Genomic DNA, 18326 nt, shown 5'->3' on the forward strand with positions numbered 1-18326 from the left:
TAGGCTAAGAGGATGCCATTCCTCTCGGCTATAGAAAACATGATAATCTTTGTTACTTTGCTGCATTCACATGAAAGAAGCATTATCCAGAATCACCTAGGAAAGATCTCTCCGGCAGCTGGACAGCGGGGAGAGCCCATAGGACAAACATTCCTGGGGAAAGCAGGAAAGATGTGGGGTTACTTCCAGGCCCTGCGTTCCCCAGTGTGTAGTTGCTCTGCTTAGAAAACTGAATCTGGGGGGGTTTGTATGAGAAACAGTGAGACCGCTATGAATGAGGTATGAATGTGCACCTGAAAGCAACAGAAGAAACAGCAGAAGGATAAAAGAAAAGCGTGCATCGGAGGCACCTCGATCAACAGGCCATCAAGACCACAGCAGACTCACATGCAACTTTTCAGACGCCCAGACTGCAAAACCAGCCTGCACCCAAGGAAGGAGACTGGAGAGCAACCAATAGATCAGCAGTGCTGCACAGTGGCTCGCAGGAGTGCACAAGCCAAAGAGGCAAAAGATTTTGATAAATGTCAACTCCTTACGGGCAAAAAAAGGCACATCCAAACCAACAGTCACAAATCTACGAAGAACCCAGGACAGGTGATGAGAACTTGATACTCGGTATCCCTTGTCTTCCATTTCAACTCAATTAGTGCTGGACAGAGTGGTGGGACACACGCATCTTGGGGAGCGTATTAGAACTTCAGCAAGAGCCAGTTTGCTAGTAAAGCTGAAGCAAACAGAGTCACCTTCCTTTCCTGTATGGCCTTGTGTTGAGTTTTTCTACATGGATTGTGCAAACTAACCATCGATATGGAAGGAATAAATTAGTAAAATTAGATCGGTTCTCTGCTAACTGGGATGTGGAAGCAATAGTAAGTAAAAATAACTTCTCTCTAAACTTCCAGATATCAAGGAAAAAAGTCAAATTATTAAATATTACTAATTTCTCCACTGAAATTGATCAATAACCACTGTGTCACACATGGCCAATAACTACATTTGGCTTCCTTATTGTTGCTCATTTTCTAACCATGATCATGCATTTTAATTTTGCTTTATAGGAGAAAGAATCTGGTGAAAGCTTAATCTAATCCTAGCCAATCCAGAATACCTGAGAAATTATGTGAGTGTTGAGAAAAAGAGGAGTTGCACGAATATCAGAAGTGTGCAGAAAACGTGTCTACATAAAATTCACTTATATGTAGGTGTTATAAACTACAACGCAAAATACTAAGAGTACTTAGGAAATAATAGCTTCCTGAACTGAGTTTTATTATATTTGTAGGGGTTTTGTTGTTTAAAAATAATTTAAAAAAAAAAAAAGTTACATTTTTTCCTTTCTAAATCGCAGCCCTCTCAGGCCAGGTGGTTTCTGGGATGATGACAGACTGGTAGGTGAGCATTTTTACTTCTTGTAGTATTGTCATGACTCAGAGCCATGCCATCCATGATACTCCAAGAAAATTCAGCCCCTTTGTCCCTGCACACCCCCATTTACCTCTTTCAAGTCTTGGACAATAGCAGTGAGTCTCTCATTCTCTGCCTGAACGTTGGTGACCACCGCCCTGCTCTGCTTCAGCTCGTTCTGCATCTCCAAAATCTTCCCAAGGTAATAAGCTTCTTTTGATGCAGACTCCTGGAGGAGAGTCTCTTCGCGTGTTTCACCATCTTCAGCCACTTTGCGGTGAATCGAGAAGGACTGTCCAAACGCCTGCAAGAGGAAAACAGCGCACAGTATAAAACTACTGAAGCCCTAGAAAAATTATCAACAATAACAAACAGCTGCATAGCCAGCGGGAATGAAATAAATCTGTGAGTCCCAGACTCTGACCTAATAAATACTGCTCTAGCAGCTTCCTAGCAGCTGAGGGCCACCATCTCATTTAGCTGAAACGAAGCATCTTGAAGCTGTTCTCATTTGCAGTATGGATTTATGGCCCCTATCCAGGCAACCTCCACTGAGATCAAGATGGTGCTCTGCTAACTAGCCATTAATTAGTGCCAGTGTTTAACTCTCCTGCATGAGGCCAGCTGATAATTCGTCCCTCCCTTTCTTCTCTAGTTCTGCAAAATAAATGTGTGGTTTGGTTTGTTTCAAAGAGCACAAATAGTTGACAAATCTTTCTAAATTGCTTTCCATTTGCAACATTCTTTAATGATAGGAGCTGACTCCATGGTATGGAAACAAAGCTTCCCATAACTTGAAAGAAAGGTAAATGAGCTGAGTATCAAGCAGTGGCCATCTACACTGCTGGTAAGCTAAACACAGAGTTTGACAGCCCCTTCGCTTCATTTCTACTCAGTGTTTTCTGCTTCTGCTGAAAAGAAACAATATTTAAGTATTCAAGAAGTTTCTAAGCATATAGGTAATGTTCAGTGATCCTCCTCTTGTTACTGGCTTAGAATGATCAGTTTAATAAGACAGTGTTTCTCAGCGACAGTTTCTGACGTTATTTTGGACAGCTCTGAAGCAGCCTGGAGAAAGCAAAGTAAAAGCCACAACAGAAGAAGTGATGGAGATATTTAGCTATGAAAGACAGAGAGAAAAAACATGCAATAATATAACAACATAAAAAATAATGCAATAACACAAAATAATATACAAATAACAAATAAAAATAGTAATAAAATATTATATAAAATAAAATAAAAGCAAAGCCTGTTTTGTTTGTATTATCTTTAAAAGCAGACATTTGGGTGAAAATTACATGCCCTAATTCTGGAAAAAGCCAAAAGAAGGCCTCTAATATTAAGAATATTTAGCGTAACATAGGCAAAAGCTCTTTCATATATCTTAATTCAAAGAGAGTGTGTTTGAAAGACCGTGATTTTTAATTTCTTCCCCCCAATACAGGGGAGAGAGAGATATAATTCATGATAATATATGTTCTTTCAGTGGGAAATTCTCCTCAAAAGCCTAATTTCTACCCAGTCCTATGAAACCACAAAGCAGAGTATACATTTGTACCAACTGTAAGTAGTGGCCTCCTTTGCCTTCCCATCAATAAGAACTACTTGCCAAACGAAATCCATTGTTTTACTGCTGCTATTTATAGCCTTTCAAAACACGTTCTAAGTTTCGCTGGCACTAGAACTGAAGCAGCCTCGTAGAAACTTCAAAGCAAAACCCTGTTCAAAAACTTTTTAGCTTTTAAGTCTACTTAGAGAATCCTGTGAACTCAGCATTAAAGGATTCTAAAAATATTCAATAATGCACTAACCCAGCCATCTTCTCAAAAGACTGCAAGTTACTGAAATAGCAAGCATCAGCAACTTGCCAAAGAGGATTTTCCAAATACAAGAAATTCAATTTAATGAAACTGTTAACCACTGAATCAGTCACTGTATCTGTGAATCTATGAAGGCTGTTTCAGGAACACGGCTAATAAATTGTATTTTATTTTATGTACTTACATTCAATAGCTCACTGTTCCTAATTTGAGACTGAGCAAAAAGCACTAGTCCAATAAAAACCCTATGAGACAAATGTAAAGGCCACGTACCCGGGGGGGGAAATCAAAACACAGCAGAACAGCAGGTAGGACTGACAGGGCCGGAGAAGCTCATGAAGAAAGGGGACCTGGAGCCCTCTCTACCAGAGAACTACAGTGAAAGTGCTGTGGGTAAACACAGGACACAGCGATGATGGCCTTCCATGTGCACGCTATGTTTTCCTCAAATATACTTTCAAGATGCATTTTAGCATATGTGATGTTTGAGAATCACCGTGAATACAGATTTTGGGGAGGATGCATAGCATAACAGAAGATTACTGTATACTTAACGGTTTTTTGTACCTATGACTACAGAAAGTGTCAGAAAAAATAATTTAATCTTTTTTTCCCATTAAACCAAATTTGAACGTTACTGTATGTTATACTACTGAATTTCTTTCTTAAACTGCTACCAATACGTAAAAAATCAGAGGAAGGAAAGAAATGAAGCACAGTTCTCTTTCCATATTAATGGAAATTATGCAGATCCATGCGACAAGGAGAGAAACACAAGATGTCTTTTAATCAAAAAGCAAGCAAGTAGCCCTGCTTCTGTATTTCATGGTCTGTATAGAACATCAAAAAGTTTAAACTTTCCAGACATACCCACTTAAGGCCTTCCATGAGATTGGTCACTTTTAAATTAAGCCATACTTCAATATTTTTCAGCTGGTAGCCATATATTTGTTTTATTTAGATTTTATATTTTAGTAATTTGCCTAAAATATTTACTTATTTATAAAGCCTTTAAACCTTGCTATGATATAGATACTGCAATTAACTGTGCACACTTATTTCACTGAAGCCATCCCCCTCGTGGGAAAAGTTAGCCACCTGAAAAAACTTCAGCTCAACTAATTTCACAAAAGGCACAACCATCTTCCAACAACCGCCAGTTTCCAGGCCTGGATGTGACAACACGCCTCACACCACTTCACACAAACAGTAGCACGAACAGGCTGGAGCCTGGGAGAGCTGGAACAGCCCACTTCAGCCTTCATAATTACCTCCTGAACACGTGGGACAGGAAAGTCAGAAGGTCCCCAGGAGCTGGGAAACCCACACTGGTAAGGGTCAGCAGCGGATGAGATACAAACCGTAGGTGCATTTGGCACGAACAAGAGGCATTTATACGTGTGAGCTGGATGCAGGTGGCATTGGCATCAGGTATGGAAGGAAGAAACAGCAGATGAAGGTCAAAACACAAGAAGATGGCAACCTGGACTGCAGGCTAAAGAAAGTTCACCTTTGTTTGGGTCAAGTGCCAGATACAAACTGGTTTGCTGAACTTACAGTATTGTATATGGGAAAATACCAGCCTGCTGTGGAAGCCTGGCTGGGGAAATAGCTTTCCTTTGATATCACGTGACACCAAGGGAGAGGAAGAAGTACCACACAAACACAGAGTAAGTGTTCCCTATGCTCATCATTGAAGAAGATATCAATATTTTGGTCAGATATTTATAGTGAAGGTATATAGTTTAGCTCCTGGAGAGATGCTGTTCTTGTCCAAAAGTAATTTGTCACCTATATTAGTACCACACTGGCTTCCCCCTAAACCAAATTTCAGGTGATGCCAGGACGGCAAAAGCAGGGCCAGGCTCTTCCATTATCTTTTTAACTAGATTGGGACAAGTACGTCAACGTAGGCAGCAGAGTTCTCTGAGCGAACCATGAAGAAGTAACTACAGAAGCAAGGATCTGTGGTTGTTAACTGTGGGAACAGTGCCCAACTCGCATTGTTTCTGTGGTAGTATTTTGGATTGGTGTTGTACTATATCTTGCAGACATATTAGTTAATTACCGCAGTTATTTTCAGTACAGTGCTGCCTTGCTTGGTGTAACTACTCATTAAAACCACTTAGAAATCACTACTGGTCCCTTGGTGGCTCTTAGTTTCAGCAATCACATTGCAGAGTTTTTCTGACAAAGCACATCATCTTCCAAATTCAAACTGAGACTCAGAGGGGGCCGTATAGCCCTTTATGGCTTCTATTCCCTTGAGAAACCCCCATCCCAGTATAGGCACAATAGGTGAAGTCAGCTACAAACACTGTCCTAACACAAACCAGTCTGAATTTCACCTTATACTAGTCCCTTCACTTCTCTCAAGATTTGCTTGAAATGATGCAAGTTAGGAGATACTTCTTTTATAAGTTGGTCATAAAAGCTAAGTAACAACATGCAATTAAACACAATTGTATAAACAATTCTCAGACCTCAATATATAACAGTATCATGACATTTTAGGGGTGTCAATTTGAATTTTGAGAATGATAAAATAATGATCAATATTTGTTTGAGTGCATGATAAAGGACGGCAACAGTGGGCAAACACGGGTAAGAGGTCAGTCTGATCATGAAGAAAAGTGTAACTTTGGAGGAAAAGATCGCTTGCTATTGAACTCTAAATAAACCTCAGATGGAAATTCCAGTGTCAGAAGCAAACTAGCATGAAAGAAATAATGCAGTGAATAAAATGGGCACAGATTTGTAAAGGAGCAATAGAAAAATATGACTGTTCCAAACAACATATGTAAGAATATATGACAAATATAAGCAGCAATAGAAAGCTAGTTGTAGTGAGTGACATGAAATGATGTCTGTAAAAAAGAAAGGAAAAAAAGAGAAGTTAGATGTCTAATTCAGGTGCAGAAAGCAGCACATATGCAAAAAGATCAGCTAAAAACATAAGTAGGTAACAAAGGATGCTATTTCTAAGTTTCCGTTTTATTTTTACCAGCCACCTCCTGGGGCAGGAATTCTGAAGTATTTGCATAGAAACTCACTCTTCTAGACTGTGGTGATTAATAAGCAATACAACATGACCTGACTGCTATCAGGATGAGCAGGCAGCCTACCTTTATGGCTTTGACACTTAATGTGGGTTTTCTGATGCATAATGCAACAGCATTGAACTTTTATTCAAATGATTACCTATTTCGGCTGCTAACTTGGAATGTATTATGTATGAGTTACCTCCACATTCCTAACACAAAAGCAGAGGAAAAAGTAGTTTGGGGTTATCCAAGAGGGTAGCACATTTCCTGGGCAAATGTCAGTATGGCACCACCCATGGAAATTGTTGCTAGAGATGCCTAACTGGGGTTAAAGTCAGGGACAGGACTTATTTTGTAGCACAACTAGAATGCTCACTTACCACTTAATATTCCCTTAGTCACTTGCAATTCTGCGTCTCTCCCAAAAAGTAATTTTGTTTGGGTTTTTTTATTTGGTTGGTTTGGTATTTGTTTTTAAATTAAGCTTACTTTTTTTTTTCTTTCTCCTTTCTTCACAATTAATTAACCAAAGCTCAGGGTTCTCTGACATTTTCTGCTAAGGAGCAATCAGTGGCAGGCATAGGTTTGTAAGGAAATTCCCTGTAGGCAAAGCTGAGCAGGGGGGTGAGTGGCTGAGCAGGCTATAGTACTCCTTCCCTCAAAATCAGCTGGTATGAAACTGATGCCCCCCATAAGATGTGATGTGGCAGACATATAATTTTCCTTAACTTACCTCCAGCATTTTACACTCTGCTCACCTGAATGCTGCTGAAATCAACCTGCACATAGCAGTTTCTTTGTTAGTAAATCCAAGCCAGTGTTCAGCCTAACTGGGAGTCTCTCTCTCCGTAGGCTTTCTTACAGGCGTGTGCTCACTGCTTGGTTCTGATCCCTTGGCTGGCTGTCATCCCCTGCTCCCTCACACTTCGGGTACGTGGATTGTCCAGGGTCTTGGACAAGGACTGTGTTTTATTCTTGAAGAACACAGTAGGTAGCACTGAGTCAAAACCCAACTCGTATTTCTTGGCAGCGCTGCAGTGCAAACAATGCCCTTGCAGAGGTGACTGATGGGTTCTGTTTTCTTAAAAAGTGTGAAAGTTTTACGCCTCTAAAATTTATTCATAATTTAGATTAAATGTTCATGTAGTTGACATGACCTCCTGATATTCATTTAAGACGTCTGAGAGAGGTCAATAGGTTTCCTTTTGAAATCCAATACGGAAGTGATGAAAGTCTTCGGCTATAAGTAATAGGCATATTGCAATCAAAACACAGGCAGATGCATGCTTAATGATGACAGAAGAAAAAAATTAATAGGCATTGTGTGAATAGTGCCTGTGAGATGGACAGCCTGTGCAGGGAAGCAGATTGAAAACTCAAGACCAGATTGAGAACACAGCCAGAATCAGCATGGGCATATAGGCAGGAAAACTAGACCATGAACTTGTGGGTTGACAGGCTAGCTGAAAACAGCTTGTTTTACAGCTACAGAAGTGTCCCATTTGTCTGATTCCGCCTGTGTTCAATAAAGCAGGATGCTGAACTCTTCTACAGAGAGGCGGAAGACAGAAAGATGCTTGATCCCTTCACTAATTCTTCTTTCAGCTCAGAACAGTAAACAAGGTTCCTAGACTTAACTAGTCTCCTGGTCAAAAGGAATATGAAATAACCCATCAAAATCAAGTTGTAACCAAGCAACTGTCTAAGCATTGGTCATTTCATAACTTCCAGACTCAAGATGATCACTTTTATGCTCTATGCCACACAACACAAATAGGATTTTTGTATCTGTGTTTCACTGGGGGGAGGTGTGGGTGTTTGTGTGGGTGTGTTTGGGTTTTTTGTTTGGTTTGGGTTTTTTAGTGTAACAACATGCCATTTACTTCATAAGCCCCATCTTGGAGAGAAAAAAAAACCCACCAAAACAATAAATGTTTTGTACTTGATTTGAAGCAAGCTGACAAATTGGGGTTTCCTTATTTGTTCTCATGAGATCTGAAAAAGGTGAAAATTAAACTTTAAAGGACAGTTGTTTTCAATTCATGCTTTGCTACAAACACTTAATATGACCTTAAGAAAATTGTTCCTCAACTTCCCATTTGAAAAAATGTAGAGGACACTATCTGCCACGCAGTGAAAAGGACTGCTGATACACCCATTCATGATCTGAGGTACAATATATTATAGTTATGAGCACCTATGAGTATAGGTAACTATGGTAAATCCGTAAATGTTACCTGAAGAAGCTATTTTATTACCTCCTAAAGGCAAAAAGTATTTAATTTTATTTCCAAATACCAGCTTATTTAATCAACTCAATTCAACAATAATGCAAATGCTGGTGTAATGGGAGAGTCATGTATGTTAATATATGTATGAGAGATTTAACTTGTAAAAAAGACTTGCAAACCAACATGCTAGAGGTTTTACCTATGCCAGAAATACTGAGGAGATTAGATACATGGAAGACATAAGTAATACTGAGACTGTTTACAGATGCAGAGCAGTAGGACAAATGTAAACAATTCATAGTCTTTTCCCCAAGGAAGCTTTGGATAAAAGCACGCACAATGTGGATGTCTTCTGTTTGTTCTCAATAGATCCCTCCAGTGTCTACAGGCCTGTAGAAATTCATATATGAGATGTTAATCAAAAAAGCCTTCAGAAAATACTGGGGGAAATGAGCATTTACATTCAACTCAGCTACAGAGAGGGCCGTGCTTCTGCAGTCCCAGTACATATTGTGCTGATTTCAATCAATATGCCACGGGGTGAGGCCTTAGGCAACCATGCTGTTTTAGAAATAAGGAACAAAAATATTCCTAAATGTGATGGTTAGGAAATATTTATAGACAAGAAGGAGAAACCACTACCATGAAAATGAACACTGAATCCTAACCTCGATTGTTCATCAGTAATCCAGTAAAAGGGGGAATGAACAAGAATTTCTATTTAATTGCCTTTAACAGCACTCTGGATGAGGATTCAAATTCCCTGTTCTGAGCATTGCCTCCAGGCACAGAAAACACAAGAAAGGGGAAGCTTGTAACAAAGAGCACCACTTATCTACAACACAACTAATTAGGTTCACGCTGGTAATTTTAAAGTAGCTTTGTTCAAAATTAATACCGACAATAATTAAATTTCTATAAACAAAATAATTCACATATTATTGATAAACCATAGGGTGGCTTAAAAATTTGTACCAATGTCTATATTGGTGTTTACATGGGTTCATACTATTATCAGGCCAAGCTCCAGCTATTACAAAATTCCAGTTAAAACCAACAGAAGCATTACCAGAACAAACATGGAAGACTGTCAAGGATTTATTTACGTATTTTAAACAAAACGTGTCTGAAGTCTGAGACGGAACATGCCTTCCATGGAAGCTCTATCACCTTTGGAATAAACAGCAAAATCCCATGTTAAACTAAAACGTAATGAGGTTTTTTTGTTTGTTTTCTGACTGGTTTTTTTTCTGTTTTTCTAAGTACAAAATGGCAGAGATAATTGCAATTCCTCCTCCTGCACTTGCTTGAATAAAGCTGCATAGAATGTGTGCCAAAATCCCATTCTTTAGGAGTTGTTGGTCTACCAGAATATTCTAGTTATTTCACATTAGCTCTCCATACATAAACTTACATTCCATAGCAAAAGCACATTTATAGTGCATTTTAGGAGTGGTCTAATCAAAGTCACATTGCTAGTGGATAATAAAAACAACCCATGAAGTATAACAACTGCATTCTGCATTGTTGCTACTACTTGTGCCGTAATTTTCTGCTGCAGAGAAGTTTCAATGGTAGTATTGTGTAGGGAAAGATTATTTCCAGCTGCAAAGGCACAACAACAGGGAAGAAGGAAGAACTCTTATCACAACAAAGGACTATCCCAGAGCAGCACATAAGGAAGCAGAGCCTGCGTGCTCAAAATGCCTCTCCTAGAAGAGAAGGGAGGAAACGAGGAGTAGGGACACAACCACGTGCTAGGCGCAGATGCACACCAACCAATGAAGGTGGATGAAGTGAGGAAAGAGAAAGCTGCTTCTTCGAAAATAACGCTCTTTGCACATTAGAGTTAAAAGAGCAATGGAGCGTCTGTTGCAGGTGTAAGGAGTATGCCTCAACATGTATAAAAAATGATGAGTAGAAAATTGTAATGTCATTGTCATAATACTAGGTTTTTGCTAATCTTCAGAACGACCTACACACCTGTAGGTTACGTACTTACTGAATCACCTGAAAGTTTTAAACTAGCTTGGCCTCACTTTAGGAGGGATTCTGAGATTTGGTCTCAAATTTAGCAGGAAATTATATTCTGCTGCAAAACACTCAACTGTGTTTACATACATCCAGGAAGCAATAAAACATCAATTTTATTTAAGTCCTCTTCTTTTAATGTCTTGCACTATTTTCTTTCAATTAAAAAAAAAAAAAAAAAAAAGCACAGAGACCTAAAACTAAATATCCTGAATATATAGTAAGTGGTAGTACTTTTGCCAAACAGCAAAATGAAGGATTTTCTTCTCTAAGAACAGGAACCTCCTCCTCTTCTTGAATAAGAAAACAAGTAATACAGGTACAATCTTGTCTTTAAGGCACTGTAAAATGTCACCCTCGGGCAGAAGTTGTCTACGCTCAGAATACTTCTCTTTGTCATAAAAACAAAAGAAATTTGAAGCCAAAATAGGCATTTCCCCTCTGCACATTTTCACAGAGAAGGGAAAAAAACCCCCTATCTCCTCTAAGGTATTTTTTGGACCCACAGTAAAGTCTCAGATAATCAAAGCAGCAGTATCTAATCCTTGAATTGACATTTAGAGAAAAGCATAAAGACTCACTCTACCCTTCTTCATACTTTGCAAACTTTGTCAAAATATGCCCTTATGGCTTGCCTATCTCAACGAGACACCAGCTAGACGGGGTCCGCAAATGCAGTGGAAGAAGAGACCTGACTACATACAGCACATGCAGAGGTAAACACTAACATCCCCATCCTCATAAATGCTATTTTTTTAACAATTTGCAATCCTCTTTGAACTTTTTCATGAACCTCTCAGGGGACTGGTTTCTACAGTTTTTGTAAATGGAATAGGAGAAAAGGGGGGGGGGGGGTTACATGTCACTCAAAAAGAAGCATCTCTTGATACTTTTCCGCTCTCCCCAACCGACTGAGCGTAACAGCTCCATCTCTGCGATGGAAAACACCAAACTGCCTGTGACTAGTTCTTTATTATCCTGCCTGCAGTATGACCCAAGCACAGACCTGCAGAGCTAACTGCATTCATATGGGCTTCTCAGGAGATCCACTCCTGGTTCATGCTAGGGAGCCATCCAGTAGCACGCTATTCAAGGAAGTAAGAGCCAAAGCTGACTGAAGAGTTGCAGAAGGCTCTTGCAGCCCTGAGTGATCAAATAGCAAATTAAAAGCATGTTAAATGCAAAGCAACACATGGGAGTAGGAGGAGCAGACCTAACTCTACAGACTTTTCATGCTGAAGTACATGCTTTACTGCCTGGATTAAGGTAAGTCAAAGGCTAAGATGTTTGGGGATCTGGAGCACATGGCATACAAGGAGAAGCTGGGAAAACTGCGTTTGTTCAGCACAAGTAGAAAAGGTTAAGGAAAGGGAGACCTACGTGCATTCTTCTGGTGCCTTAAGGGGGATAGTGAAGACAGAGTCAGACCCTTCTCAGAGGTGCATAGAGAAAGGACAGGAGGCAACAATCACAACCTGAAACCGAGGAAATTCTCACAAGACAAAGGGAAATTCACCCTGAAAGTGGCACAGCACCAAAATAAGTTCCCAGAGTGGTCAGGTAATGTCTCCGCCCTTGGAGACTTTCAAAACCTGTTTGGGACAAGACCCTAAGCAACACCTAACTTCGAGCTTCATGCAGGGGATGGACAAGATCATCTTCAGAAACCCCTTCCAAACTAAATGATGTTATGATTAAGGGAACAATTTCATATGCTGAGAGGACTGGTACACACTACATTTCTCATGGACCATACAGTTGAAAGAGCTTGAGTCAAGATTGGTTGTTTTCTTAGATATATTTAATACCAGTCTAAAAATTAAGATGACCAAAAGCAAGACTTTTGTGGTTTTACTGTAATAAACTGTCCTGGTTTTTGGCTAGGATAGAGTTAATTTTCACAAGAAGCTGGGAGGGGACAGAGCCAGGAAAGCTGACCCAAACTAGCCAAAGACATTCAATACCATGACATCATGCTCAGTTTATATAGCAGAGCTGGCAAAGCTGGGCATCAGGTTCCTAGCAGTGAGCCAATTGCATTGTGTGTCACCCACTTTGTATATTCTTCTATAAGTACTGTTGTTATTTTCCAATTCCTTTGCTGTCCCAGTAAACTGTCCTTGTCCCAACCCACGAGTTTTACCTTTTTCTTCTGGTTGTCCTCCCCATCCCGTGGGGGAGCAGTGAGCGAGCAAGCCAGCAGCCAGGTAGTACTTAGCTGCTGGCTGGGGCTAAATCACAACATAAACAAATCTGATTATTTAAATAGAGCATACAGAGACAGGAAATGTCAACACCAGAAGAGCTGATTTCAAGCACAAATGGACTTTTTTTTTTTTTTACTTATTTGCAAGACCGGCACTCTCAGTTTTATTGTAGCAGTCATAAAAATCAGTCCCTGAGAGAGTGGCTCAGTCTAAAGCAAAGTCATAGTGACTGGGCAAGATGTAGCTTAGTTTATAGCAGTCAGGGCAGCCAAAGATCTTCCAAACTGCTGAAATCTCATCAACAACCTTACTTACAAGAAACATGTATTCTGTATAGCCCACTAAAGTACTCATGCTTATTAAAGTCTTAATTTGTCTGCCACTTATATTCCTATTCTCTGCAGTTCTTTATGTGACTGTTAGCACCACAGTTCTGACTACTCCAGAAGTGATTAATAAGAATAGACTCTCTCCTTGTGACCATACACGACATACTTAGTGTCAGCATGTGGCAACCAGAGTCAGGCTTAGCACAAGTAGCTTTGGGCAATGGAGTGCAAGGAAAGAACTCCACATTCTAGTTCCTAGAGCTGGGGTATTTCAGTTTGGGGGATGTGCATGTACGCGTGCACGCGCACACACGCACTAGCTTTTCGACAAAGAATTTCTAAATCAAAGGCTTAAAAGGAGAAAGATGATGCAGACATTTCTGCTACTTCAGGCATTTATAAAACCTCCTAAAAATATAAGTTGAAAAAAAATCTCTAAATAAAAGCATGCCCTTCAGAACAAGAAGCCAAAATTATAGACCTCTCATTTATTTTCAAAGGAAGGTTTAATTAGAGTGCTGCCAGCCACAGATTTACCATGGGGAACTTTATGCTTCCATTAGCATTGATCAGTGCAGCGCACACACCTGTTTCACACAATGCTATTGCAGCTGGGTGCTTACTGCAAGTGCTGGATAACCTTATGCCTCCAGCACAAGTGAGATTTTAAGGCATATGGTGGTACTGATAATCATATTACAGCAACAACAGCTTGCCTACTTAATAAAAAAAAAAGTGTGAGACTCAAAGAATGGGATTGCCATAAATTGTCCCCACTGTAATCCTTAGGGAGCTTTAATTCATTTTGTATAGGATAAGAAGGAAAAAACAACCAAAACCCCCCAAAATATGCAACAAAAAAACCTGCTTATTCATTCAACCAAAGGAAATACAGTGACAAAAAAAGAGTTTGGTGTACACTGCTGACCAGCAGATCTACTAATGAGGAGAGGGACTTGTCTGACATCAGAGGTTGTGGGAGAAGGTAGATGGCCTGGCACTCCCCCAAGCACTACTGCATTCACACCAAACGTGTCTAAAGCCAACCTGATGATAAATTGAAGAAGGCAGACCATGCCCCATGCTGTGCATTTGTATTCCTACTTGTCTTAGCGCAGCAGGGCTCCAGACTGATCAGGCTCCCATGTGTCACCCCAACGTAAGCAAAAGGCAACAGTCCAACCAAGATTTTGCTTTATAAGCAAGAAATCTGCAATCTAAACCATTTGTCCAGGCGTAGGTCTCCGGGTGCTTTGGCCTAAAGACTCAGCTGTCCCACCTCTTTACTACATGAACGCAGACGAAGGCGGCTGCAGGAAGGATGGGATTTGAGACCCACATGCAAACCAGTGAGATCAGGAATCAGCTGGCAATATCCAGGGTTGCAGGCACATTTATAGGTTGGGCCCATCTTGCCTCAGCCAAAATCTTAAGTAGTTCTCAGCCTTGTTCTCTGACGCAGCGTTAAATATATAATACTGCCTGATGATGAAAATTCCCATTTGTGAAGTTGTCTCCCAGTAAGCAATTTGCAAAGGATAACAAGTTTAAGAGGATAATACACTTTTGCTTTGTCAGCAACTTTGTCTCAGGGTGACCTATCTTCCAGACTGTAAAATAATTCCATAAGCATATGCAAATCAAGCATCCATGACTTATCTAGTTCTACTGAGAAAGGAACCAGAGCTTTCATTGGCTTCAGTGGAGCCCAGATTTTACCCCTGGGTATTTATATTCTGAATGATATACTGTACTCTGGCTCCTGAGTATTTATACTTGTTTACGTGGAAATTGCAAGCAAATTGCAAACAGTTTAAACAACTAACTATCGAAAGTCAGCAAAACCTGTCGTCAGTCTCAGCTCTTTCAGAAGCAGTCCTTTGACAGAGGCTTTCAAACTACCTCACGAGCACCATCAGAATTCTCCCTTTAAAGTTTTCCTTCTCAGAAGAGCAGTTTTCGTAGAACAGAAAACCATCTTGTCTCCCTTGACGCCTGTCCGCAGGAGTGACGCCTGTGCTCCCACAGAGCAGAGGATCAGCAGCACAGACAGGAGAACACCCCAGTCAGCAGCCAGTGAGGGAATGCTTAGCTAGCAAACTAACTCCGGATGCCGGAGCTTTCCTTTTCTTTTCCAGAAAAGAAAAACTTTCACACATCTCTGCTACTTAGCAAACTGTAAAGGAATGTATTCCAGCATGAGTCAGATGGCCATTTGCACAGTTGCAACATCAGAACACAAATATCAACGCCTTCCACAAATTATTAAGGTGAACGATCTCCTGCTCTTCTGAAGAGATTTAAAACAGAAGTGTTAAGATTGGTACGAATGGAGTACAAAAAGAAATACTTGTGTATGTGTGCACACGTGCTCACATGCACACCATGAGAAACAGCAGAAGGGGGGTTAAAGGGAAAGTTAGCATTTATTTGCTGCAGAGTGCCATATACGAGGTTTCAAGTAAAAGAAAAGGAAGAACAAACTGACATAATGATAAGGTGTCAAGATAATAAAGAACAGGACTGGAGTCATAAAAGACAAGGAAAAAGAGAACTGTGAAATTCAATATTTTCATGGAGGAATGAAAGAAGATGAGGCACAATATCAAAACCACCATCCACTCCTAACAAATACAGTCAAAAACCAGTTTGTCATTATCAATCAATAAGAACAAGACATGCTGAGTACCATGTCCCGTCACACAAGTGATCCTGACATGTCTACCTGTGCACACGTACATGTCTTGGTTCTTGAAAGTATGTGCATGTGAGAGTATGAGTGAATGAAACCTATAACAGAATGAATGCAGGCAGACATCAGGCATCTCAGAGATTCTGGAAACTGAGTATCACCTACCCAATTCTATAAAGTCTCCAGAAACACTAACAGATTGCTTTGTTTTGGAGACCTTTTTATTATTATTTAAAAAAAAAAAAAAAAAAAGGTTTACCTCTACAACATTAACAACTCATTACAAGACCTCTTTGTATTATCTGAACTACACTGGCTTCACTAGGCAGATGAGTCTAACGCAGCCGGTACTTTGCGGAAAGCTGTACATCACAATTCACAAGTTTCTATTCAGCCTTCAATTTCGTAGTGGTGCAGCTGGAAGACTGTAGTACAAGAAGTTAGTGATCCACATGCTTGCTTCCTTCTCACACATGCAGGTGCGCTCTGGATAGCCTGTGATACCAACCAGCCATGGCAGAGTAGTCATAACTAGTTCTCCAGTGTATGCCTCCATATCACAGATACCGCGTGACTGCTCTACACAATAGTATAATTTGTGTAACCATAATCAATGTGTATATATACAGTGTATACTCAATTGTAAGCACATGTAAAGAGCATCGTCTTGTCCTTGAAATATTACATGCACCTGTACAAGGACTATAATTTTATTTGTATGAGGTAGTGGAGCATAATATCCAAAGGACTTTTCAAAGCTAACTCCACCTTCCAAACTTGACTGTTATTAGTGATTGATGAACATGTATTATGATCAAGACCCTACAAAAGTACCAGGTGAACAGAAAGGCTGGTGGCACTCAGCATGGATGGGAACGACAGCACGCCATCAGCCACCAGGGACTTGTCCAATGCCACAGCAGGTGGGGTCCCAGCATCAGGAGGGATGCAAGATGCTGTCACTCACTCTGTAATTTCCATCTTTTATTGCATAACTTAGTTAATGAGCTTTAAGTGTTGGGTGCCTTTCTTGCTGACATCTCAAAAGAACCAGGACCTCCTCAGTGCAATGCAAGTTATTATAAGTAGTTTCCATTTATTGTTAGCCTCTTTGTACACTATGTTATGAAACACTTCCATTACTTGAAGAGCATTTCTAATATACATTTGCAATTTACACCAAATCATATTTGATGATTCATTAGATGAAAAAAATACTATCACAACATGACACCTGACAGAGATGATGCAGCAGCCTACAGGGATGCTCGTTTTCCATTCATTGCTTTACAAAGAACCTTTGGACAACATCAGACAAATCCACATTAGGAAGATATGCCAGTTAATTGAAGTATTTTTGCATCAGAAGGGGACAGAGAGGTCCCTATTGACTCCCACTTTGAGGCAACTCCTGAGAGGGTTGATGGTTTCTTTTTGGTTTTGTTTTACACCTGCATATCCACAAAACATCTTGAACCTCTGAACTGCAGCATATCTACAAGTGCATTTGTTTGAAGCACACACCAATAGAAAAAGATACACAAACCGAAAGAGACATTGTGTCCTCGAACAACACATTTCCTTTGCAATGGATTCACAGATACTCTTTTGTGTCAAAATATAACTACCTTTACTGCTGGGAATCTATAAGCCAGCCTTTTAAAGTAGCATCTCCATCTAAAACCTATGCAGATGACGTTTAAGTCAAACTTCACCACTCTCAAGTCTCTGTGTACCCAAAGGGGGACATTGCAGAACAAACAAAACCCACCCCACCTAAGTGACCCTAGGAAACTGGAAGGATGTGCGCATCTCAACGCTTTTGAAAATCCTGTAAATGCAGTTGTGAGTGCAAGTACAGGTGTACGTACACCAACACTGACACACTCTACGTGGCCGTGCAGCGCCCCGTTAACCAGGATCCCTAGGAAGGCAGAGAAGACCCTCTCACAAGGCTCAGCACTGCCGGCCAGGACAGGATGTGGGCAGCGGCGACCAAGAACGAACCAGCCCTGCCATTTCTCAGCACTTCAGGTTTTCCACAGGCTTGTTAGCAAAACAAAAAGGCTTGACTTTGAAGGTCCAGGAAGCCCGATGTTGCTCTCAAGTTGACTAATGCCCTCAGATGGCAGAGTGCAAACACAGGGCTCTGCAAGAGCCAGCAGGATTTCCTTCACCCCAATCCAACACCAGCCAAGCCAACCCAGGCTGCCTCTGTGGAAGGATCATGAGCTGTCTCTGTACCACGTTGCCCCAAAATATTGGTTTTGGAGCTGGTCCCGCACGGCAGGAGTTGCCCCTTTTGCACAAAAGACTGTCTGAGTCAGTGAATCCAAGCCACCTCCAAGAGTTTCTCAAGCATTGGTTTCCCTTTACAGGATGACTTGCAAGTCTCCATGAACTGCTAACACATCACTGAGAGCTGTGATGAGATTTCATAAAGCATGGCTTGGAAGGAAAAATCAGGGAAAGGAGGAGAATGGAATTAAATATTTTTAGTAAGTTCCTAGTATTATGCTACCATACATCTCTGCCCCAATACAAATTAAAAAAGGCTGACAA

General features: G+C 40.5%; 1 protein-coding gene across 9 annotated transcripts in view; it reads right to left on the minus strand.

Moving 5' to 3' along the window:
* Nucleotides 1-18326, minus strand: part of BICD1 (BICD cargo adaptor 1) — a 272459-nt gene that overhangs the window by 174904 nt on the left and 79229 nt on the right. For all 9 annotated transcript variants that reach the window (XM_075755912.1, XM_075755858.1, XM_075755869.1 and 6 more), the window contains exon 2: nt 1499-1711. In XM_075755912.1, the coding sequence (XP_075612027.1) occupies nt 1499-1711 (213 nt within the window). The remainder of the gene's footprint in view (nt 1-1498; nt 1712-18326) is intronic.

The sequence above is a fragment of the Balearica regulorum genome, chromosome 1, assembly GCF_011004875.1.
Source record: "Balearica regulorum gibbericeps isolate bBalReg1 chromosome 1, bBalReg1.pri, whole genome shotgun sequence".
Taxonomy (NCBI): domain Eukaryota; kingdom Metazoa; phylum Chordata; class Aves; order Gruiformes; family Gruidae; genus Balearica; species Balearica regulorum.